Source organism: Galeopterus variegatus, unplaced genomic scaffold (assembly GCF_000696425.1).
Source record: "Galeopterus variegatus unplaced genomic scaffold, G_variegatus-3.0.2 Scaffold660, whole genome shotgun sequence".
NCBI classification, from domain to species: domain Eukaryota; kingdom Metazoa; phylum Chordata; class Mammalia; order Dermoptera; family Cynocephalidae; genus Galeopterus; species Galeopterus variegatus.
The window spans coordinates 278,817-303,496 of NW_007726771.1; the positions used below are offsets into that span (position 1 = coordinate 278,817).

Consider the following 24,680-nt stretch of genomic DNA (forward strand, 5'->3'; position numbering starts at 1 on the left):
ACTGAGGGTTGCGATCCGTTGCCGGTCACGAAAAAAGACAAAAAGGGAAAAAAAAAAAAAGCACCTCAGTGAAGTTGTTCCAAGTCATTCTTGCAACTGTTCTCTCTAGTGTATGTTTGAAATTTGTCACAATAAAAAGTTGAATCAGTCAATTAAATTGTATATAAGGGGAATCCTGTCATTTGCTAAGCCAGTTCCCGGCAGCTAGTTGGAGCATTTATCTGGGCAAAGCAGGGCCAGCTCTTCTTCCGGCCATTCCAGGGAAGGTGGTGCTCTAACAGCCTGGTGCCCAGGAAGATCACCTGGGGAGCTTTAACACCACCTACATGCAGAACAATTAAACCAGCGTCTCTGGGGGTGGGATCTGACTGCTCTCAGGGCTGCTGTTTTTCATAAGCTTCTCAGGCAATCGTAATGTGCAGTCAAGGTCAAGAATCATTGCTCTTGGGCTCCCAGAAACAGAGAGAAGAGGAAGTGGGGACACTTACACTCACCAAACCCAGAGATTCAATTTCAGCTCTAAAGCTGAGGCTAATACCCTTTAAACTAGACAAGAGGTTATTTGCTTCAGCCCACATAAGGGTGTTTCAGTACTGCTCATAGAACCTCTCTCTGCCTTAAAAAAGCCTCTGGGTCCCACCTTATGACAGTCATTTAAAACAAATATGTAACTGTCTAATCAGGGAACAAACCATTTTTCAGAATTGCCTGGGCAGCAGTGACCTAAATATTACTTAGGGTGTCTGACTTCCAGCCCCAGAGGAAGGGTATATTTGGTTTGATTGTTTTCATGCTAATGAAGTTTGGCCAGTAATTCCAAGTCCCCATCAGGATGCCTGAATCATTTGATGCTACGAATTAGTTCTTTAGACAGAAAGCAGTGATGTAGAGTTTTTACTGAATTATTCACTTTCCAGTAGAATCACGTATGTGCCCACTCAAGCTAATTTGTGCAATTTTTAATTGACATAAGATAAAATGAGCAGGAACAGGAGGGTTTGGTGGAAGTAGCTCAGAGTAGATCTTTGGAAAATGTAACTAACCCATTTACAAGCCAATGGGCGAAGTGAGTGTAGCAGCAGGTTGTTCTGCCTTTCTCTCAGGTAACCCTGCAGGCAGTAAATAAGGCCTACATTAGAAGCCACTAAAGCCGAAAACACACACAGCAGGGAAGTCTGCCTAAACTGCCCCCCAAGGTATCGGATGCAATTGGCCTTCTACTAGAAGTGTGTCTGCGTGCAAGGTCAAGCCAAATTTGGCAAGAAGCCACATGAGGACACTTCACATTTAAATCTCCTAGGAGACTGGGGACGGAAATGAAGGCTGCTCTTGTGCTCTTAAATCAAGTTAGTGACTATAGAGAAAATGGGGACCTTCATGGCAGGCAGGAAAAGCACAAACATGGCCTGAGAGAACCCACACTCGTTGCCAGCCAACCAGCTCCAGCCCAGATTAAACAACCCATTTCTGGGAACTTAAAATAAGAAATAAGAAAGTGGTCAAATGGACTTGAGATCCCACGGGGCCTTTGATGTGTCTACCAGCAGCAGCAGGGACAGTGGTTTCTGTGATGTGGGTTCCTGAGCAAGAAAGACTGGACCACTGGTTCATCTCTCATTAGAGGGCCAGAAATAGATGCCCCATCCCAGGAAAAGGGAAATAAGGCTGCATGGAGTGTTTCATCTGTTGGAATATTGTTCTGCTCTGCCTGACAAGATTACTGAGCTCTCAGTTCTGTAGCAGTGGCATTGAGTAAGAGTCTGAAAATTGATGCATTATGTACTCGCTTAAAATAGCGAATGGAGAACAGAAAAAGCAGAGCTGCTAGGAAGTGTGCAGAACACATCGATAGAAAGGCCTGCTCTGCCTCTGTCATTACCAGCATGAAAGTGTGCATCAGGGCAGGGAGTAGATTTTCCATCAGAGGCATTCATGTGGTAGAGGCTCCTGTACCGCAGTGAGTCAAGGGGACATTTTTTAGCTAACAAAACCGAGTACAAATCCTTCTGTCCTCAAACAGGTGGTGGAAAGTGTGCAGTTAGTTTCATTTCATCTCAGTGTTCTGGGATTGGTTTATGAGACAGTTGCTTCTGTCTTAGCCTCTTTGAATTCCCCTCAGAACAAAAATCCCCAGTGACTTGCTCCCTAATCAGACACTCTTCACATGGGTCGCAGTTGCCAGGATGGGCAGCAAGGTTTAGTAACAGGAAGGTGGAAAGGGTATAAAGAGAACTGTGTCATCAGCCCCCAACAAGAAAGCATCATCCTTTGTCAGCACAAATGGCATTTAATAATATCCAAGAACAAGTTAGAAGGACCTTCTGGAATCAACAAGCCTTTTCACCCATACAGCCCTAGAAGGAGGCATAGGTGTTTGTTAGGGGGCTAACAAACAACTACGTATATGATGTATGCAGCCAGGGGAAGAGGCCTAGAGATGGGAGAGCAAGAGTCCTTTCAGCCCTGGTATCATTTGTTTAACCGACATTCTAGACCTAAGAACCTCCTTCATCAAAGCACTTTACTCCATTAACAAACCTTAATTATGCACTCATCCAGCGCCAGGCACTTATACTAGCCACTGTGCATATATTTTCTCCTTTAACTCTCACCAAAACCCTCTGAAAGAAAGAGCATTATCACAGTTAATTATCCCAGTTAAGGAAACTGAGTCTAGAAGGATTGATTGATTGCCTGGAGGCGTACAGCTGGATGGGAATCCTAGACCAGCTGATTCATCCAAACCTCATGTTCTTCCCACTACGCCCCTGTTGTGTCCTCTTTTGATTAAGCAACATTCCTAGAAATACCCGGAACCTGGAAGTCCCCTGTCCCCATCTCTTCCCTGCAGCTGATGCCAGCTGGAATATCTGACTCCCGGATGTGTTATAACTAAAGTTCCAAAAGACTGGTTAGTACCTGAGAGAAATCTCTTCTTCCAGGCTCGGCAAGTTTGATGTGCTAACAGCCCTGAAATGGTGACTAGAACTAACCGTTCAACAAATTATAATTTGCTGATTGTCACTGGACATTGACCAGTTTCTAAATTCTTATAGATCACTACAACTTTAGAGAATGTGACCTTCTATTTGCAAAGCAAAGGTCAGACCTAACTTTTTTTTTTTCTTTATAACTGCATTCCCAGGAATAGTGTTTTTAAAGTGTGGACATTTTCAGATAAAGATGGCTGGAAAGAATGGTGGGAAATGTATGAAAAAGAAAAGAATAACATTGAATAAAAAGTTAGAAATCTTAAGAAGTTTAGGATTGGTGAGAACGGCAGTCAGGTTGCTGAAGCAGACTGCTGTACTTACGTGTTAACACTAAATTTTCAAATTCCAGGCTTTTAATTTGCCATTGCTTAATATAGCACAGCACCACGACAGTATTGTAAATACTGCTTTTATAATAGAATTTGCTTACAAAATAGGTTTTATGAAACAATTTTGATATGTGATAAACTATCGTGATACGTGATATACCTTACTGGATCGCATACATTCCTCTAAGGGAAGGAGAGCAATGAATTTTGTGCACTCCTGGGTCTACATGATATATAGCAAAACGCTTTGTATCATTTTCCAGAGGAAGTCAAACTCAACATTGTCCCAAACCAAACTCATTCTTTCTCTCTCTCCCTTCTTCACCACCCAAGCTCAAACATAGGACATGATAGACTTGTGTCACCTGCCTTTAGTTGGTCACCAAGTTCTCACTCCAAGATTCTCTCAGCTTGACCTGTCTGTGCCCTCTTAACAACCACAGCCCTTTCTTCCTCGACTTATAGTTATCCAACTGGTCTTCTTGTCTCAAAATGCCCCCTCAGTCTATCTTCCACATCCCCTGATTCTTCTCTGTCAATTTCATCTACTGGCTCTTTTATTAAGTGCCTCCTATATGGCCGGGATGCTTTTAGGCACTGGGGATACAGAAAAGGTCCCCCTCCTGTGGAGTTTATCTTTGGGGAAGGGTGGAAGCCATAGGAAGACAGACAGTAAAACCACCAGGAATCAAACACATCAGTTTCAGAAAGTGGTAAGTGCACTGAAGGGAATCCAGGGATGTCTATCTTCTCTCCTCAAGAATCCTTAAGGTTTCCCCATTGCCTACAAAATGAAGCCCAAATGCCTTGCCTGGAATCAAACACATCAGTTTCAGAAAGTGGTAAGTGCACTGAAGGGAATCCAGGGATGTCTATTTTCTCTCCTCAAGAATCCTTAAGGTTTCCCCATTGCCTACAAAATGAAGCCCAAATGCCTTGCCTATCATCTACTCCAGCCTACCTGGCTGGTCTCATCTCCCACCACACTCTCCCACTCTTGAATCTTGAACTCCAGCCCCACACCTGCCATTCCTTGCACGTTCCCTCAATTTCACCTTTCAGTCAAACGTCAAGGTACCTGACATGCTGTCCCCGCTCATCTTGGACTCATTGGCCAAGTCCTCCTCATCCTCCAAAGGGCCGTTCATTGCCTTCTCATCCTGCAGAGATGCCTTAGAGATGCCTGCAGGCTGGGGGGGCCAGGGTAGGCTTCAGGGAGGAAGGACAATTAGAGCTTGAGGGACGTTTTCAAAGGAAGGAGAGACGCTGGCACGCAGAGCTCACCCTGCTCAGCACCCTGTCCCGTGGCTCTGCCTCTGTCCATGTCTGCAGGGACTGGTGAGATGGAGAGCAGTCAGGGCATGTTCAGGCCTTGGGTGCTGAGAGCCTAGTTTATTAGGACGTTGTGTCTGTGTGTCTGCAACATAGCCCAAAAGACTAGGGAGGAAGGACAATTAGAGCTTGAGGGACGTTTTCAAAGGAAGGAGAGACGCTGGCACGCGGAGCTCACCCTGCTCAGCACCCTGTCCCGTGGCTCTGCCTCTGTCCATGTCTGTGGGGACTGGTGAGATGGACAGCAGTCAGGGCATGTTCAGGCCTTGGGTGCTGAGAGCCTAGTTTATTAGGACGTTGTGTCTGTGTGTCTGCAACATAGCCCAAAAGACTTGGACGCTTCTTTCCACCCTGCACTTCCTTAGCCTGCTCTTTAGTCTTTCGGTGGCTCTGACCACATTGCACCTTATATAGTAGCTATTTGTTGGCATGTCTGCCTCCCTTCCAGACTGTGAGCTTCTGGAGAACGGAGGCTATTTTATTACTTATCTTGCATCCCAGAGCCTAAGACACAGATGTTTCATGTACAACATGTTTCAAGACAATGCCTAGGAATTCCTGAGCTCATGGCAAACTTCTTTTACTTCTCCAGCCTATTCAAAAATGCCATCCTATCACAAAAAATCCAATGGAAATAATTCATCTTATCATATATGCGTTCTTTTGATGACTCTCTTTTTAATGTATATATCCCCAGTGTGTTTGTGTGCAGGTGTTAACTGCTTTAAATGTTCGATTCTCAGATGGCAGGAACTGGAATCCTGTTAGCTCCTCTGTCCAGTGACCCCCGGCCACACACAAATATAAACTTAAATGCTTCCTGATAATGGTGAGCTGATAAGCAAATACATAGTGGTGTACCTGACAGACGACTAAAAATCAGCTGTTCAAAGGAAGGTGTGGGTGCTGGTTCATGTTCGATCCAGTCTTATTAGCACCTTCATTAATGATGTGAATAGAAAATAAACATCGATGTTCACAGATGGTGCTAACTTTGGAGGTGCTGTTAACAGCAGCGTGAAGAGGAAAAATAGAAATGTAAGCAGGAAACAGCAAAGATGTCAAAAAATAAAAATAAAAAGCTCAACACAGCAAAGGAAGAAATCTCTCAGACAGATGTAAAAGGATAAAGCCCTGAAGACATTAGCACAAAGTGCATCAAGAGATGAGAAGTTAAAGGGAAAGAGAGAGAGGAAGAGGAAGGAAGGGGTATGAATGGGAAGGAGAGGGCAGGAGAGGTTTCTGCTAGATGTCAGTGGCTGGGAGGCTCCAGAGCCCACTGCCCCCTTGGGAGAGGTGAGGGGGGCCGCCGGGGCAGCCCCAGGCCACAGCGCATGTTGCAGCTCTGCCCACAGCTGCTTCTCGCTTGTTTTGTGATAGGGTTTTTGTTCGGTTTGGTGGTGTTTTGATGCTTCTGGGTTTTTTGTTTGTTTATTCCTTCTTCATATTTGAGGGAGCTGTGGGTATAGTTTTGTCCTTTTAGTTTGGTTTTGAAAGGTTTCATTATCCCTGGCGTAAAGCATTAATTTGGACATTTTGGGAGGGACAGAAGAATGCAGCCTTTAAAGAGTCCAGATTCCAAATATCTAAAGCAAAATGAAGCATTCTCACCACCTCTGTCTCTGATGTTGGTGGCGGGGAGACAAATCAGACAGCCACGTGGCAGTCACCAGGCCTCTCAGGGCAAGCTCAGCTGGGCCACATCCAGCACACGAGGCTCTGCCCTGGTCCACCATGCGAGGTGGTGGGGAGGGGATGCGGCGTGCTGCCAAGGCACAAAGAATAGGAACTTTTGGGTTGACAAAAACTCAATCCAGGAGTCTCCAGGGAGCAGCAGCAGCAGCAGTCCTCCTTGGGGACTTCAGCTGGAAAGTGAAGACAAAGATGTGTGCTGGGGAATGGTCAAAAATGCAAATTCTCCAAGCACCAGGGGAGCTCCCCTTCCTTTGACATCATGGAATCCTTCATGACTGGAAACGTCCAGACAAAGGCCCAGGAGCAAAAGGAGCAATGTCCAGGAAGAGAAATATGTGCATGGTGAAAGTGGGGGTCATGGTCAGGGGCCAGAATGTCCACACCTGAGTATCGTTACAGCAGATTCCAGGTGCTTCTTTAGACTCATTAGTCACCTGGTATTAAGCAATTGCATATTGCAGCAGCTATACTGCACATTAGAGCTAGAGAGGCATTTTAGTGTGGGGACCGAATGGAATGGAAGTTAAAATGCCGCTCAGGAGACAGATGCCCTGGGCCAGGTCCTGGCCTCTCCACTTTCCAGCTGTGAGAAGTCGATTGATCTTTCTAAGCTCCTGCTTCCTCATCTATCAAGTGAGCATAATGGCAGTGCCTCCCAATGACAGCTTTGGTAAGGATTAAATGAGATGATGCATGTAGAATGTTTAATACAGTACCTAGAATGTGGTACGTTCTTAACAAATAGATGACAGTGATTTTCAGCCCCCTCTCGCCAATCGAAGACCCCTTTACAACGGTACGAGGCATGCTGCTAAGGTGCACCAGCCCGACAGCAAACAGCTAAGTGATCACTGGAAATATCTGCCTGCATTACTTAGGCTATTACTGAGAAATCCACACGAAAACAGTGTCTGCTCATCTCCATTAAACCTCAGGACACAGCAATGACAACATGCTCATTGATATGATTCCTGGAACTTCTCTAACCTTGTGTATATGCTTCCAAAATCCACCAGTCCAAATGTTTTCCATCCTACTAAATGTTCTGACTTCCCTGAGAGCCTTGTTAGCAACTGGGAGGAAGCACCTAATACAAGGAGGCTTGGGTTTACAGACAAGGTGATGATTCACTTTCCAAAAGGATTCTTCAGTTCCCAGAAGGCACCAGTTGAATAGTGAGTGTCTCTAGCATCTCTTACTATGTTTTAATCACACCCTACATGTAAAGAGTCCCCTGCACAGAGCAAGGTACCAGGAGGACACATGCAGTCCGTCTGGCTTACTGATGGCTCTGCCTCACCTCCTAGTAGCCTGCTTTGAAGATGCTTGATGGTGGCCTCGTGTCTTCTGGTTAGTGTCCCATGCTGAAGCTAGTCCCAGCGGCTTTCTTAATCATGTCACTTAAATTTTTTCATTCTTTCTATAGACATTTATGGAACTCCTTTTTTGTGTCAGACACAGCATGAGGATCTCTTAATGGGGCATGAAAAATGCTCAGCTCGCCACCGCGCTCGAACACACAGTAAACAGGGAGCACAGGTCACGACGAGAGCCTGTTTCAGTGGTAGGATGCACAGAGGTCAAGACTTAGACTCTGGCCTGGATTGCGTGGGTTCAAATCCTGGCTCTACTGTGCAACTTTGGGCAGGTCCTTAGCCTCTTCGCACTTCTTTTCCTCTTCTGAAAATGGAACTTGCCTCATGTGTAATGAGGATTTTATGAATTGACATTTGTCAAGCACTTAGGAAATACTGTATACTTTTTTGCTATTTGTCTTAGTCCATTCGGACTGCCATAACAAAATACCATAGAGTGGGTGGCTTACACAACAGGAATTTATTTTCACAGTTCTGGAGACTGGAAGTCCCAGGTCAAAGTCCAGCATGGTTGAGTTCCAGTGAGGGCTCTCTTCTTGGGCGGCAGATGGCAGCCTTCTTGGTGTGTCCTCGTGTCGGGGGAGAGAGAGAGCATGCTCTGGTGTCTCTCTAATCAGTTCAGTGTCCCCCTTTTATGACTTCATTTAATGTTAATTACTTCTGAAAAGGACCTGTCTCCAGATACAGGCATGTTAGGGGTTAGGGCTTCACCACTTGAATTTGGGGGGACACAACTCAGTCCATAGCACCACTGTTATATTATTATTTTATTCTCCTTTTATTTGATTTCTATTCTTACTGCACAGAGAAGATGGTTTCTATAATTAGCAATTCTTAGCGTCGAATAGAGCTTTTTTTTTAACGGTCTGTGGTCTTGTACCTGTTCTATGTGTATTTTAAAAGAATGTGTATTCTCTAATTGTTGAGTGTGATGAATACTCACACATTTAATCATGTACACATGTTTATTAATTGGGTTGTTCAGGTCTGTGTTCTTTTAATATTATTGTCTGCTGATATGTACATTTTGAGAAAGGTGTAAGATCTTTTACTATTACTGTGGACTTGTTCTATCTTTGTAAATCGTGTGTGTGTGCGTGCATGTGTGTGCATGTGTGTGTGTGCGCATGCGCGCATGTGTGTGTGTATACATGTATGTATGTACCTTCCTGGTGAACTACTACTTCTTGATAAAGAAAACAATTATCTAATGAACTTTTTCCCCAACCATGCTTTTTGCCACCTTTCTTTGAATTAATATTTGACCCATATATCTTATTTCATCCCTTTTTTTTTAAACTTTTCTGTGTCATTATGATTTAGATGCATGTCTTGTAAGTAGCATACAGCTGCATTTTTAAATCAAATCTGAGAAATCCCTTTTAAGCAGAGTTTACACGTATAGGTTCATTGTGCTCATTTATATACTTAAACATACATATTCTATATTAATGTGTGCTTTCTCGTTCCCGTGTTTCTTCTTTGCTTCTTTCTTTTCGCCTTTCCTGCCTTCCATTAGATGCCTCAGATTTCCTTTTCACCCTTCCTTCTCCTTCTTTGAGAGCTGTACACTACAGTCTACTGTTCTCATTTTCCACGAATGTTTTTCACATCTGTGCTTGTCTGCAGGAAGCCTGAAAGTCATCAGTCTCCATCCCTCCCTCCCACACGAGACAAAGACCTCCAAATGCTTTGCTGGGACCACGACCCCATCTTTCATGTTGTTATCCAGGATTTTAGTTCAGCATTGTTTTAAACCCCCTGAGTTAGTCACTTTATAGCCGTTGTGTTTACTGTGATTGCTGACTTAGATTTTCCTCCATGTTCACCTGTACCTGTGCTCCCAGTTGCATCTCATGCTCTGCTCTGCTCTACCCTCCAAGATCCAGTATCTTTCCTGATGACATGCCCTGAAGTCATTCTTCACATGACAGCTGAGACTGGCCAGCTCTCAGAGCCCATGTCATCTGAGAAAGTCTTTGTCTTGCCCTGCTCTTGGATGATAGGTTGGGCATGAAAGTCTGTGTTGATGGTTGTTTTCTTTCAACCCCTTGAAGAGCCTGTATTTCCACTATCTCCTCACACCTGATAAGAAGGCCGACTGTTCCTTTGCAAGTAGTGTGTCTTTTCTCTCGGAGTGTCCTTAAGGTTTTCTGTTTGCCTTTGGTGATCTGTAGTAGGTGTGCTTTTCAAAAGCTCAAGAGAGAGAAAAGCTTGGGGTTTCTGCTTTTTACTAAAAAATTGTTCTTGTTTTCCCACCCAGTGGCTGCTTGCCACTTTGCCAGGCTGGAAGGCAGACTTCTTCTGGCGTCCTTTTCACAGACGGGGCAGCCCATGAGGGCCCAGCCATCGGCAGCACCTCAGTCCTCGTTTTCCTGCATGTGGCCCGGGCGTGACTCCTGCTCAGGCCAGCAGTTCCTGGGCTGGACACCAGCCTGACCTTCCTCCCACACTGGCTTCACAAGCCTCCTTCCTCCTGTCACCTGGATGTTACCCTTTCTTTTATTTAGCCTCCACTTTGATTTTAAATATCCTTTCTGTGGAATTGTACTCAGCACCTCAAGATGCTTGCAAGAGTCAGACTTGCCAGCCCCATCCCTGCGGCTGGAAGCAGCACAGCAGAGTTCCACGCTCGGTGCTGCTGGAGAACAGAGGGCCACGGATGAATGCCCAGCTCAGCCTGGGGTGGGCACCAGGGGTGGGCGGGCAGGCGGGTGTTCCTCCAAAGCTCTGGGCATAACTGAAGACATGTTAGCAGAGGAGCAGCAGGATCTTTTTGTGCCCTTATTTTATTTTACTTTTTCTTTTTCTTTTTTTCGCTCACACTGTGCAGCCCCCTTCAGTACTCACAGCCCACGGGTAAGGAGGCTGGGCAGTGGTTCGAGGCTGCAGTTTCCTCTGGCATGGGTACATTATGCTTTCTGTGCCTTGAAAAGATCTCTGTGATGACAGTGCAGGGGATGTGCTTGAAGCAGAGCGTGGGCAGACTGAAGGCAGAGAAACCAGTTAGGGCCACAGCAGTGACCAGGGGAAAGGGACAGGGTTCTGGGCTGTGGCTGTGACAGGGGAGAGAGACTGAGAAAGTGCAACCCACAGAACTCGGTGTGGGCAATGGAGAGACAGCGGGGAGCCGGGCTGACTGGGCTGACTCCCAGCTTTCTGGCCTCTGTGACCGGGTGGATGGTGAGGCCTCGCTCTGTGACAGGCTTGACAAGGGGAGGGAAGCAGTTTGGGGAAGGGGCCAGAGGATGAGCTCATCGTTAGACATGTGAAGACCTGGCTGTCTGTGGAGAACTCAGGGGATTGGTCTAGGAGGTGGCCAGAAATATGTGCTTGGACCTTCTGCTAGGGTAGGGGACACTGATTAGTTCATTGTCATTGAAACCACAGGCATGGATGACGCCACTGTGGGCTGAAGATAAAGGAGTGAGAAAACAAAGCCAAAAAGCTCCTGCAGGAGTCCTATGTATTTTTGAGGTGTCAATCTGAGTGTCACCTCCTCTGGACAGCCCACCCAGCCACTCAAGTCCAGGTCGCTCTCCTCTGTGCGTCCTGTGTTTATGGCAGGGTGTTAACATTTGCCACCTCCCATGGAGGAGGGGCGTGCCTGGAGCTCGGCGCTGTGACCCGCTCGTTTTGCATTCTCCTTCCCTAGACTGCACCTAGCCCGCTGTGGGTGCTCGGTGAGTAGCTGCCAGGTGGAGGCAGGGAGGGGACAACAGGTGGTGTTAGTGCTGTGAGAGGCTCAGAGAGAGCCACGGGGAAGGCAGGAGAGGCGGGAGAAGCGTGGGGACACAGGAGGGGGAGCATGGATCCCACCCAGGCCTGGGCGCCAGATGGGTCCACCGCCCTGGTGGGGGCAGACACTAGATTTGGGTGAGGTCTCGGGGCCTGCTGGCTGCCAATAGCACCCAGACGTGACCCAGCTGTTTCACGACAAGAGAAAAGGAGTTTTATTTTCTAAGTGAAAATGGCTGTGCCTCATCCCTCACCAGCCACAGACCCAGAAATGACTCAGCAGACCAGGAAGCGCAAGGCCACCAGTCCCAGGCTTGCCGGGGCACTGAGCTCTCCGTCTCACTTCGGAAGTGACTGCGGCAGTGTCCATGCAACCCTGACAAAAACAGAAGTAGCATTTCCTAAAGCAGGATTTTGAAAGAGATGCCCTCTGTGGTTTGACCCCAGCACAGGGACGTGGTTCTCACAGGAAGTGAAACGGTGAAATGCACATAAACAGCTGCAGACATGAGCTCCAGAGCCACTGTCCTCGGTGTGAGCCGGAGAGCACGCATTTACGTCCTGGCCACATCCAGAGGGAGCGCTGCCTGTCTTTGTGACTCTAGGGTTTATCATGAAGCACTTAATACTCTTATCATCACTTTGAAAAGCATCTATTTACTGCCTGTCTGTGGTCGGTGCATGGCAGGGTTCCTCCCGCCACATCTTGTGATCAAACACAATAGAACATTGCTTAGCCTCACAAGACTCTCAGGCACTCCTTGCTGCGGCCCAAAGAGTCCTCTCACTCTGCAGCACTGTACCCGCTTCCATTGCACTTCTCCTTACAGTGCATTGGTTACAGCCAGGCCCACCCCCACTCCTGCAGGGGATGCCATCGCCTGGTTTACATCGGGCAAGCCAGTGCAGAGCGGGCCTGCTCCCCACTGGGCCAGGGCTGCCTGACTGCCCAGCTGACCAGGGGCCTGGGCAGGAGGGGACCTTTTCAGGCTGATTCAGCCTGCTGGGCAAACGTGGGTTGTCCTTCTTTGTGCTGGGCCTATAAGTGCACAGCCAGTGCAAGGAACATGTTTGTTCATCACGTTGATCCAGGCTTGCATTTACCCATGGATTTCTCTACCAACCAGAGGACAGGAGTCTAAATGAAAAATGAAGGAAAGTAATTTGATAAAGGCCATTTGCATGCAATGATGGCTTGGAACAGATGAAACAAGATGAAAGTCCCCGAATTCCATAGTTTGCTGAGCCATTAAATCCTGTAACAGAAGACAGGAGGAGAAAGCCCTCGCCCCCTGCCCATGCAGCCAGCCTCCATCGGCAGCTGTCACCAGGCTTGGCGCACCATCAGAGGGAGATACCCGGCCTCCATCTACAAATACTGTTTTCTTAAAGAACAAGGAAAGCACTGTGGCTCCATAAAGATCTCCAAAGGGTGGTGCAGTTCAAGCAAGAGATAAGTCACTGAACCCCCCAGAATATCTACTTCATCTGAGGCTCCGTCTCTAGGATAGGCGCAAGAAATCTCTGGCTGGTCTTAAAATCATTTTGGTTGAACTTGAAATGGGGAGAGAAAACATGGTTTGAGGGCAAGTTCTAATTTTTCCTTTGATCAATCCACTTTAAAAGAAAAAACTACGTAGTAAAATTCACATAATATAAAATGTCCCATTAGTCACATTTAGTACATTCACGGTATTGTGCAACCATCACTTCTGCCTAGTTCCAGATTATTTTCATCACCAGTCCCTCCACACCCACACTCCCTGTAGCCCTTGGCAATAGCTAATCTATTTTCTGTCTTTATAGGATTGCCTATTCTGGATTTTTCATATAAATGGAATTATATAATATGTGGCCTTTTATGCCTGGCTTTGTTCACACAGCATCATGTTTTCAGGGTTCACCATGTTGTAGCATGTGCATCAATGCTTTATTCCTTTTTATTGCTGAATAATATTCCATTAAATGATAATATTCCATTGAATGGATGTACCACCTTTTGTTTACCCACTCATCCACCGATGGACATTTGCGTTGTTTCTACCTTTTGTAAATAATGATGCTATGAACATTCATGTGCAAGTTTTTGTTTATCCATTAAATGATAATATTCCATTGAATGGATGTACCACCTTTTGTTTACCCACTCATCCACTGATGGACATTTGCGTTGTTTCTACCTTTTGTAAATAATGATGCTATGAACATTCATGTGCAAGTTTTTGTTTGAACACCTGTTTTCAGTTCTTTGGGGTATATATCCAAGAGTGGAATTGCTGGGCCATATGGTAATTCTATGTTTAACTTATTGAGGAACCGCCAAACTCAATCCACGTTTTCTTACTTTGTTGTCTGTCCGTGGTGGTATGTAGATGGCACCAGCTGGGTCTTGCTTAGCCGAGCTCTTCAGAACGGAAGGCTGGTTCTTCTTCCTGCCGTCCTTGTTCTGTTATGAACTCAACGCATGTAGCTATGCAACCTCCTCTTCTGCCCAAACCCCACAGCAGCCCTGTGCAGACATGCTGGGAACCAGGCCAGGGCCGCTCAGGGCTGTGCCAAGGAAAAAGCAGGAACCCAGGAATATACTATCTCTCAAGGTGACGATACAGAATATTTCTTTGCTAAGGAGCAAACCTCCCTACTGGGACCCTCCCATCTTACAGGCTAAATTGGCCACTTTCTCTTTGGAATGAACTTCATGGACAGGGCATGTTCAGTACTAAGAGGGATCTTGACCCGTCGTGCCCACTGCCTTTCTCATTTATGAGACTGTGAGTATTTGAAGTTGATGAAGTGATAGACGAAGTCATGTTTCTGGGAGAGAGCAGTTTTGCAGAGCAGGTGCCCCGAGGCCTGCAACGTCAGCTGACCTGGCAAGCCCAGAACTAGGCCTGGCTGGTGTTGCCCATCAGCACCTGGGGAGCACCCCTGTATGCAGGGCACCAGGTGCAAGCCCCAGAAGACCCTCCCTTCCCTCCAGGAATTTGCGTGCTAAAAGTGGAGACCAGCACATAGGATGTGAATGCTCCATTAAAGTTGTAGTATTTAAACATAAGGGTTAGGACCATCTCCCAGGATGTAAGATATCCAGGAAGGGACATCCATATGGTAAAATGAGTGAAGAACATGAACTAATAATTCAGTAATGATAGCTCTCCCGAACCATCTCTTCTGGAGGTTCTTAGCACTTAACTGAGAAACGAGTGAAAATCCCTCTGTGAAGCAGTAATAGTGTGAGCTTCACACATACAGAGCCTCACCTCTTTCAGAGTGCCCGTGTGCATCACTCCCCAGCCTATAAATCCCATGAGGGCAGGCAGCTTGCCCGGGCCCAAGAGAAGACCCCTATCTCTGGCTACAAACTCCTTTCCTGTATCTCCAGTGCCTAGTACGGTGCCGATGTGAGCAAGTCCTTGCTAAGTGCTGGCAGGCAGCTGGCCGGATTGATGGATGGATGAAATTATTTGTTCCGTTTGCCTTCACCCATAAAGTAGGCAAAGAACATATTTGTGATGCACATTTGACAGTTGCAAAAGACAGACTCAGAAGTCTGAGTGACTTGGACATGGTTATGAAGCCAGTAAGCTGGCAGAGCCAGGACAAGAATCCAGACCCTCTAGCCCTAAGGTCCCTGCTCTTATACTGAGACCTCAAAGGAAAGATCTCAAGTGGGCTTAGAAAATGCCATGCAGGGAGCTGACCCATGGCTCACTTGGGAGAGTGCGGTGCTGACAACTCCAAGGCCCCGGGTTCGGATCCCTATATAGGAATGGCCGGTTAGCTCACTTGGTGAGCATGGTGCTGACAACACCAAGTCAAGGGTTAAGATCCCCTTCCCAGCCATCATTTTAAAAAAAAAAAAGGAAAACGCCATGCAGAAATCTTGGGGGCAAGTGTGAGTAACCCCACTAAGCATCACCTTTTCTTTCCTAATGTGTCTCTAATGGGTTCTCATTCAGTCAGGGATGTTGTGGGGATGTGGGAATTAGGTGCTTCTCACAGACCAGTGTCCGTGGTCCAGGACAGGAGTAGGCTGGGAGATGTGGCTGAGGGAGGAGACGCGGGCAGGCCCTCAGTGCCTGTCTGCAGGCTGGCGATGCTCCCTGACTGCGGCCCAGCTGGGGCTCCTCCTCCGGGAGAGAAGGGTCGCTGGGAACACTCACCCCAACAAGCCCATGGGATGCACTCACCGGGTTAACGGTGCTCCGGAATGCCAGAGAGCCAGCATTGCTCATGGGAAGGAGAGGACAACCAACCACTGTCCTAGGACAGTCCACACCACCAGGGAGGGCACTGAGCAGCCAGGACTGCACAGGAGAGGTGGGGCCCAGAGCGCGTCTGCATCGCGGTGCAGGAGAATCCAGCACCCGGCTCCTTTCTCGCCACTCAAAGGAGACCCTTCATTTCAGCAGGGTTGTGCTTGATCTGCTCGGACCTTCCAGAGCATGGTTCTGCTCTTGCTTCTGCTGGAGGCTCCCTGAGGAAGGGGGACTGTCCCTGCCCCGCCGCGCCACCCCTCCCCCCATCACTTCCCTTTAACCTCCCCCTGGCTGACTGTGGGACAGAAAAGGATGGGAGAGAAGCTTCAGCCCAGCCCATGATGGGGAGAAGTGATCCAGAGCAGTGGTTCTCTGCCTCTGTTTTTATCCTGCAACCCCAAGGGGCCCACTTCCAAGGTGAAGGTGTGTCAGTGTCTTCCTGAGGTGCCATTGCACAATGCCATGGCGGGGCAGGCAGAACCAGGGAGAGGAAGGCAAAGCAGGACTCGAGCACTGCGCAGGGGCCACAGGCCGCTCCGGGAGGCGGGGAGGCCGCCCACGCTCGGGAACCGGCCTGACCCGGGGCTGTGTCCAGCCCAGGCAGGTCCACGGCGCTGGGGCTGTGCCCGCTCTGGGCCAGCATGAGGACCACAGGGGCCGCACGCCGAGACCCCCGCAGCCCGGGCCGCGCGTCCACCCTGCAGAGCAGCCCTGGCTCCCGCAGGAAAGAGAGGCCCGAGTCACTGCCTCCGATGGGCTCTGCTATTTTTATGACCAAGTCTGGTTAAAAATAACTGTGGAAGCCAAGGTTTTAGCTGCAGCTGACAAGACATTAAGTATTAGATACTTAATGCCCGCGGGTGGCAACCACGGGTCTCTCCCTGTGTCCACTGCCTGCCTCTAGGACACGGGTGATGAGAAAGCAGGTAGGAGACAGCTGTGACGCAACCTCGGGTTGCTTCCCAAACTTCAGGGCCTGCTGCGGGACGTGCCCCCGGAGAGCGTGCCCGCCCGGCTGTGCCCTAGGGAAGCGCCGGTGTCCCGGCCCGCGCACCTGCGGGCGCCCTGCCAGCAGCCTCGGCACCTGCGCGGTGCGTCTCCCGGGGGCCCGGCCTGCCCCGGCCGAGTGACGGAGGGGTCGCCGGGGCGCAGGCGTGGGAGCGGCCCCGGCCGTGTCGCAGGTTTCTCAGCTTTCAGCCGAGCCGCAGTCCTGCAGGAGCCTGGCCCAGGGCAGCGCCAGCAGCCGGACTGCGGCGGAGCGGGCGGGTCCCTGCAGGTATTTCCCTATGGGGGGGGGTGGCGAAGTCCCCGTGTGTCCCTGCACGGAGCGCCTCACGGGTCTCCCTGTCGCGATCAAAGATAACCGACAAGTGATCACGACTCAGAACCCTGTCCCCGGGACGCTGGGTCTTCAGCCACAGCCAGGGGCCTGGCGCCGTGTAGGTCCACCACGTCCCCTCCTCTGGCGCACTGGCGAGGTCGCCCGTTCCTTCTGCTTTGCCAGAGATTTGGTTGAAGCTGAAGCTCAGCTCTGGCCCCCTCCTCTGGGCCCCCGTGAAGGAAGCAGGGTGGGACCCGGAACCGCCGGCCGACGGGAGCCTGGCAAATGGGGACCCGGGCGTCGCCGAGAGTCCCCCTTTCTCAATCTGCCTCTAACCACCTGTCTGGTTTGTCTTTTTGGTTCTTCCAGTGAGAAGCGCCACCTTCAAGTGAACGTCACCAACCCGGTACAGTGCAGCCTGCACGGGAAGAAGTGCACCGTGTCCGTGGAGACGCGGCTCAACCAGCCGGAGCCCGACTTCACCAAGAACCGCTCGGGCTTCATCCTCAGCGTGCCGGGGAACTGAGCGCAGCGCGGCCGGGCCGGGCTGTCACCTCGCTCAGCTCGGGTGCCGGTCCCCGTGCGGCTTGCTTCCTGCCTTCTGCCTTTGGTCTCCATCTTCCTCTGCCTCGACTTCCCACTGTCCCCACTCAATACACCAAAGACCTTGGCGCCCTGCCCCAGACCCCTGGGCTGACATCCAGACTGCACTTTGCCTCCAGGCGGCTGGATGGTGCCTTTAGTGGGTGAAGGTGTCAACGCACCTTAAGCCAGGGACCAGCTGCTGACCCCTGTAAGTGGTGGGCTGGGGGGAGCCCAGGACGCAGTCTCCCAGCCAAAGACGTGCTCCCCCAGGGGACTTGGGGAGGTGCGGTAGCCATTAAATGGGGATGTAGCCCCACCCTCTTCCCCCAAGGTGATGGAAGCCTTCAAGATGGCTCAGAGCTTCTCCGCACACTCCCAGCCCACCCCCAGCGGCCCGTCAAAGCCACCAGGTGAGCAGGTTCACCTGCAGAACCAAGCTCCTTCCATCCGTCCTTCCCTGAGCCAGCCCAAGCCAGCCCCAGGGACACTCCCCCACCCCCACCCCTTGACCAGGGCTCCCGCCTGGGCCTCTGACCACCCCTCTGGAAAGAACAGTGTGATGCCCCTCGGCCTGTGTCTCGTCAGCTGACTCTCGCAGTTTGCAGGTTGCTAATCAGAGAGCTGCCACCACACTTGTGTTAGGAACCCTAATAAGAAAATGGAGCTACCCGGCGAGGGGGCACCCAGGGGGTTGGCAGCTTTCCTTTTCTAACACCTCTCCCTGTGTTTACCACCCATGGGGAGGACTAGGGCGGTAACCAAGCACCCAGGAATGATGGGAAGCAGAGCAACAGAAAGCCGAGCATGGGGTCCTGGCACTGCGGGCCAGGCCAGGATACCCACCCCCCATTCCCCACACAGATCCCCCCAGTGCCGGCCAGTGGACCTTGTGCCAGGAGGGCACTGCCGTCTTGCCAATCTCTGCCCAGCTGAAAGGAAGCGCAACTCAGAGCCTTCCTGAGACCACTCTCCTCCCCCAACCTCAGCTGCTGCAGAGGATGCTATGACCTGTGGCAGCCAGGCCTCCCGGTGGGGAGCTCAAAAGAAGGGGCAACTCAGAACAAACACCCCATGTTATAAGGGGCAGGGGGGAGCCCACACCTCAGGAGGAGCTGGCAGGGGTGTCAAAGAGGGGCATACTGAAGTTTTCTTCACTTTCTGCCACAGACGCTGCCCCTCCCCCAGTGCTCCAACCCTGCCACCCTGACCCAGCAGAACCCACCAAGTGCCTGTGTGTGGCCTCCTGTGCCTCGCCCAGGGCCTGATGCAGTCACCTGGCTGACCCCAGGGTGGTCCCAGCAGCCTGGTCTCATGGCCACCCCCACCCCTGCTTCCCAGGGCTTCAAACATTTGCACTGTGTGCAAATTTGCAACAAAGAATCCTGTTGGCATCCTGTCCTTGGGAACCCTTTCTCATTCTCGAAGCCTGGTCAGCTGCCTGCTCAGTGCAGAGGCACCACCAGCCCAGTTTAGCAACGCTCATAGTTTTGCCAATTACCAGTAGACAGTAGTTGAACCATCTAACTGGAACTTCACTCCTTCCCACTTCCCCAGACCTGTTGCTTTACACTAGACACAGATCATGCCAAATGAGTTGCCCGTCAGGAGCTGGAGAGGAGAGTTGGGGTCTGGATCCCTTCTTTCCGCCTTTCAGTGTTGCCTTGGCCCCTCAGCCCCAGCGCCAGGACTGCCGGCTGTCAACAAGCACTTTTTTCTGATGTACTAAGTCAGTGATCGTGGACTGAAGAAGGATCAGGAATTTAGGGCGTGATCATAGTAATGCGTCCAGGGTGCTGAGGGGAAAGGAAGCGGACACAGTGATTGTATGCAATGAAATGTTTCTCTTGATTTAATTAAATGCAATTTTATGGGTTGGTGCATATATTCCTATTTTCCATTAAATTAACTTTATTTCTAAAGCATATTGATTTATTATCAAGAGCAATAAAGCATTAAATCTTATTTTTAAAGGTGTTCTGCTTATCTGTCACTGAAAACTATAATTGTGAAATTTTAGCTTATATAAAGTCAACTGTTATCCCAGAGGAGGAAGGGAGAACTGAGCACAAATAATGTAAAATGGAGGATAATTTGCCTGAGGCTTTTGAACAAAAATATTAAATGGTGGGCGAGAAGGAAGCTTTGGGGAAGAGGAGTGACGAGGGGAGGGAGAAGGCAGTGGCCTAGTCCACACCCTGCCCTTCCTGTGCTCTAGAGTCCAGCGCTCACAGCACTGGTGTCAGGGAACATGTTTATTGTGATAAAAAGCGTGTATGTACGAAGGAAAGGCTCAGATTCCTGCAGCAGCATCTTGGAGACAGGGCAGGCAGTCTGAATGAAAGGGGGCCAGTAAGCCTCTCCCTAAGGCGCGGGGCTGGGGAAGTGGGGGGGCTGGGGAATGAGGGCAGGGAGCGGCCGGGACGGGGGAGGGTGCTGCAGGCAAAGAAGGTGAGGCTCTGGGTGGCGAAGGGCCCCCCCAGCACCAGGGAGCCCTGCTGCTGCAGGTGCTTACCAGTCACCAGTCATTAACAGGAAAGAACAGAAGCGGCTTCTGTGACTCAGGCCAAGGGAGCCTCCTTGAGAAAAGTGAGTAGCCTGATGACAAGGCCAACAGCTCCCAAGCTACAACATGAGCACAGGAAAGGCTTCCCTGGTGCCCAGGGACAGCTCTGGACCACAGGTGTGCAGGGACTGGGAAGGCCGAGTCCCCACCACCCTCCCACTGAGGCTGGGGCTGGTGGTCAGGACTGGGCACAGACCACCGGCGATACTGCCGGTAGGAGGATCCCACCCTTGCCACAATTACAGGTTGGGGTCCCACTTCTCTGGGAGCCCCAGGGCTGAATTCCTCTCTTGAGAAGCTGCATGAAGCTACGCTGGTGGGTTGGCCCACATAAACAGCGGTCCACCCCTGCTGGCCTGGAGGCCTCTGGGCAGTGAGTGCTGAGTAGAACCAGGCCTGGGGACACGTGGGAGCAGCAACCGTGGAGCCAAGCATGAACATATGGGGTCTAAAGCCCGCTGCGCCAGGAGGGCCCACTCAGCCAGCCTTTGCCAGGCCCCACAGTTGAGCCTGACCCTCCTTGGCTGGAGGTTCCAGTCATTCAGCTCCACCAGGGGAGCCCCACCCCAGCTGCTAAACCAAAGCTGACTTAACCTGTGCTGCTTTTTTAATCACCTTAGTGTGTTAAGCCCTTTCCCTGAACTCTTTCCCCTCCCCCATAACACAAATCCAGTTATGTTCCAAGTGCATGAATCATGCATTAAAGAGGCCCCCAGCTTGCTCTCAAATGACGGGCCCACAAAAAGAGGTCTATGTAACGGATGGTCAGTGCATTTTATTGAATCAGCACAGTACAAAAATAAATAAAAATAAGGGAAGGGGAATTAAATTACAGCCAAACTGAGCTTCATGACTTTCTCAGATTATAAACCACACATACTCACACACTACACATACATACAAAATGAGACAAATATAAATTAATATTAACAGTACCCACAGTTTGGTCAAAGAATAGCTACAGAAGAAATTGCACTAAAAAACCAACATACATCACACATGTGTAATTAGCAGTTTCAAATATACAGCTATGAATAATTCCGAGTGAAAAAAATGGCACATTTTCTTTTCATTGCAAGTTTAACAACTGTTGGAACAAAACTAAGTTCTAATAACTGCATGGAAAGAATATATCAACCCTTCAGGTTTATGAGAAAAAGAGAAAAACCAAATCCTGAACTATTATTATTCCTGTGGCTTGTTCTGTGCATGGGTGTAATTTTCACAGCCATCTGTTCTAAGATTATTTTTCGTAAGACACAAAATGCTCCTGGTTTGCATGCACAATATCACTGTAAAAGCAACAATTAAAGAATAAAGGGGGTTTTTTGTAGGTTAGTTTTTTTTTTAATTGTTCTAAAAGTAGTCTTCATAGCAGCATGTCAAATGAGTTCGTTGCTTGCACACTCAAGTATATCAGTTGTTCCTTTACACAATACTGATGACCAGTGCAAGTAGAGAGGAGAACACAGCAGGCTTCACATTGACGGAACTAGAGGATTGTCTCCTTAGTTCCCAATCACTCCTGAAATGTGCACCTCCTCCAAAAAATAAAAAAATAAATATGGAGAAAGAGAAAGAAACACACAAAACTGGAATCCCCAGGTGCAACTTAACCGCACAATTCCAGGCCAGGTTCAGCCAGCTGAGTGTGTGACTTCAAATATGTGCCCTCCTCCTGAGACTTGGCACCCGATCTTCCCTCCTCCATGTCACCAGGGGCCTCCCACCTCAGGTCGCACGTGGCAGCAGGATCCGAAGACAGGCTGTGTGGAAACTCCAGCAGAGAAGAGACACTGCGGTCAAGTCTGTGCCCCAGCCACAGGTTCCTTCCAGCTCTGCATCGACTATCTGACAGTCCCAGGAATGGCTCAGTGCAAGCATGGCGGCACAGCCGAGCAGATGCTGTCCAGCCCGGGGAAGGCCCTCTTCCCCTTCTCTGGGAACGCCGCAGGCCACCAGGTTCTGCTCCAGGCCTCTTAAGTGGGGACCTCAATTTCACAGCTTTCTCTTTTTATGTGAATTTCAGTAGTGCTTGTGCTGAAATCGGCAGCCACCTAGAATCTAATCCTATGTGAAATGACCCTGCCGCCCCCAGACCAGCCCCCCCATGCCAGCACTCCCCGGGGGACTGGGACTGGAAGAGAGAATGCTCTGCAGTGTCTTCATGTTGGTCTTTGTTCCCCAGAGTTGGAGTGGTGGGCCATGGAGGAAGACTCACTCCCTTCTCTTGGTCCTCTCCCAAGTCCCAAGCCACTAATCTGGGAGAATTAGGAAAAAAAATGGTAAAGTACACGTCATGTGTTTTTACAGCCACTAGGGTAAGGGGGAAACCAAAACCAGCAGTTGCAAAAGATCGGTTGTAGAATCAGCAGGCTTCCAAAGCAATCAGGAGTCACACTCCCCATCCTGTAATTGTCTCCAAGATGCAGCTGTCTCACTGGGCCTTGCAGGGCAAGGTTTCCTCTCCAGAAGAAACTGAACTACTTGAAAACAGCTTTAAATTAACAGGGGTGGGGGGGGTGAGGATAGGCCATTACCACATCACCCTAATCCCTGACATCATCTTGCCCCCAGCTCTGCAGGACAAATGTCATGTGCACCAGCAAGAGGCCCTAGCCCTCAGGTGGGCAACAGCTCAGTCTCAAGCATGGCATCCCCTACCTGCCTAGAAGGCAGGCTATTCCTAATGGGCACCTGTGGCTGTCCTAGCACTTACCACAGGGTGATGGAGCTGCATTATTCAAATGAAAAATTCACCCAGGAAAGGAACTGTCCCTAGCTTCACCCCACCTTTAGCTGGGACCCAAAATGAGAGAACATAATGAGTCAAGCCAGCCCATGAGCCAACACTGCCAACACTACCAACACTGCGAGGAGCAGCAGACAAAGGGTTAGGGGGACAAGTTCTATTTCTCCACTAAAGGAAAGCCTTTCTCCCTAAAAAAAGAGAAAAGCAAACCAGAGCCGTGCATGGTCAAAGGACTGGGCACAATCTTTCCTCTAGACAGGCTTTGCCTTGCCTCCACTGAAGATGTCCCTGGGCAGCAGGGACCTTGCCTCACAACCCCATTCGTGGCTCAGACAGGGCGGTCAGCTCTAGGAGCCTCTGGGAGAATGAATGACCCGAAACAGGAGCCAGAAAAGGACTTCTAACCAGAAACCCTGATTCCTTCCTGGGCCAACCAGCCAGAGGCCCTTCTCCAGCTGCCATCCAGGAAGCAGCAGGCAGCCTTGCCCACCCTGGATCCAGCAAGGGCATGGGTGGCAGAGGCAGGTCAGTTCTTGAGTCCCCCAAAGTAAGAGAGCGGCCTGGGTGGCTCTGAGCACATCTTCTGGGTTTTGCACAGGTTCGGGAGTTCAAAAGTGCCCAGAGTTCTCGGCAGGGCTGGAAAAAAACCCAAGGAGGGAACACGGGAAGGGAGAGGCCCTTGGTGGCTTTGCTAGACACATACTGTACACAAAACTCTGATTTGTTTCATATTAAATTTTTAAAAATGAATTGAATCCTTGAGCCATGCCGCGGGCTTCGGGGCTCACCGATCGAGCCCTAAGAGGAGCCGCTTCTTGTCCTCCTGGCCACTCTCGTTCTTCAGGTCAGAGAACACCTGGGTGAAGTAGTGTGGGTCGGCATTGATCTGCAGCATCTTGGAGCTCATGAGGTTGATGACAGAGAGGCAACGGTCCCAAAAGGCCTCCTTGCAGCTCTCCACCAGGAAGGGCTTGAGTGGATAGGAGATCTCGTTGCCCATGTAGGAATAGGAGAGGTACAGGCAGGTCAGGAGGACCGCCTGGAGCTCGTGGTCTGAGCCCACCTCGGAGGAGATAACATCCCTGCAGAGCATGTAGAGGAAGACCACGTTGGCTGGCGTGATGAAGCCCTGGTCCTGCCAGCCCTGCAGAAGCAGCGAGCGGTCCACGCTGCGCAGCCACAGCACGGGGTCCGTGGGGGACAGGTGCTTCAGGCGGTAGCACCGGCGGCAGAGAAACTCGCCCAGGCAGCGCAGCAGCTCGCTGGTGGATGCCTGGACGATGACCCGTTTGGGCGTCCCTGCGGAGGTGATGGCAGGGTGCGGGGCCTTCTTGACGGAGGAGGAGACGCCGGCCTGGGAGCCCGAGAGCTGGCTGGCCGGGGGTGCGGGCGGCTGGGCCGGTGGGGGCTGGGCGAACGTGGACAGGTTGGCGCACGACAGCGACTTCTTCAGGTTCTCATTGTTGAGGTGCGTGATGTTGTTCTGGTAGCTGCTGTTGGGCTGCACCTTCTTGGAGTTCTTCTTCTTGGCCGACACGGCCACGATCCTCTTCCAAGGCAGCACGGAGATGATGGAGTGCCGCTTCAGGTTCTTGTCCTTGGCGTTCTTGCTGTTCTGCACGGCCGTGTAGTGGCCCACCGTGGCCGCGCCATCCTCAAACAGCGTGGCCTTCCGGTAGCTGGGGGACAGGGACAGCACCGTGCCCATGGTGCCGCTGCGCGCCGGGCGGGGGCCCG

The 24,680-nt window shown here is 50.2% G+C and overlaps 2 protein-coding genes across 2 annotated transcripts in view; one reads left to right on the forward strand and one right to left on the reverse strand.

Annotated features, from left to right (window-relative positions):
- MYO1D (myosin ID) overlaps window positions 1-19,598 on the forward strand; it is a 268,223-nt gene extending 248,625 nt beyond the window's left edge. The window contains exon 21 of the mRNA XM_008571096.1: window positions 17,413-19,598. Coding sequence (XP_008569318.1) covers window positions 17,413-17,569 — 157 coding nt within the window. The 3' untranslated portion in view covers window positions 17,570-19,598. The remainder of the gene's footprint in view (window positions 1-17,412) is intronic.
- Window positions 19,599-23,051: 3,453 nt separating this feature from the next.
- CDK5R1 (cyclin-dependent kinase 5, regulatory subunit 1 (p35)) lies at window positions 23,052-24,674 on the reverse strand. The gene has a single exon (XM_008571097.1). The coding sequence runs from the start codon at window positions 24,649-24,651 to the stop codon at window positions 23,728-23,730; it is 924 nt and encodes a 307-aa protein (XP_008569319.1). The 5' UTR covers window positions 24,652-24,674; the 3' UTR covers window positions 23,052-23,727.
- Window positions 24,675-24,680: the final 6 nt, after the last annotated feature.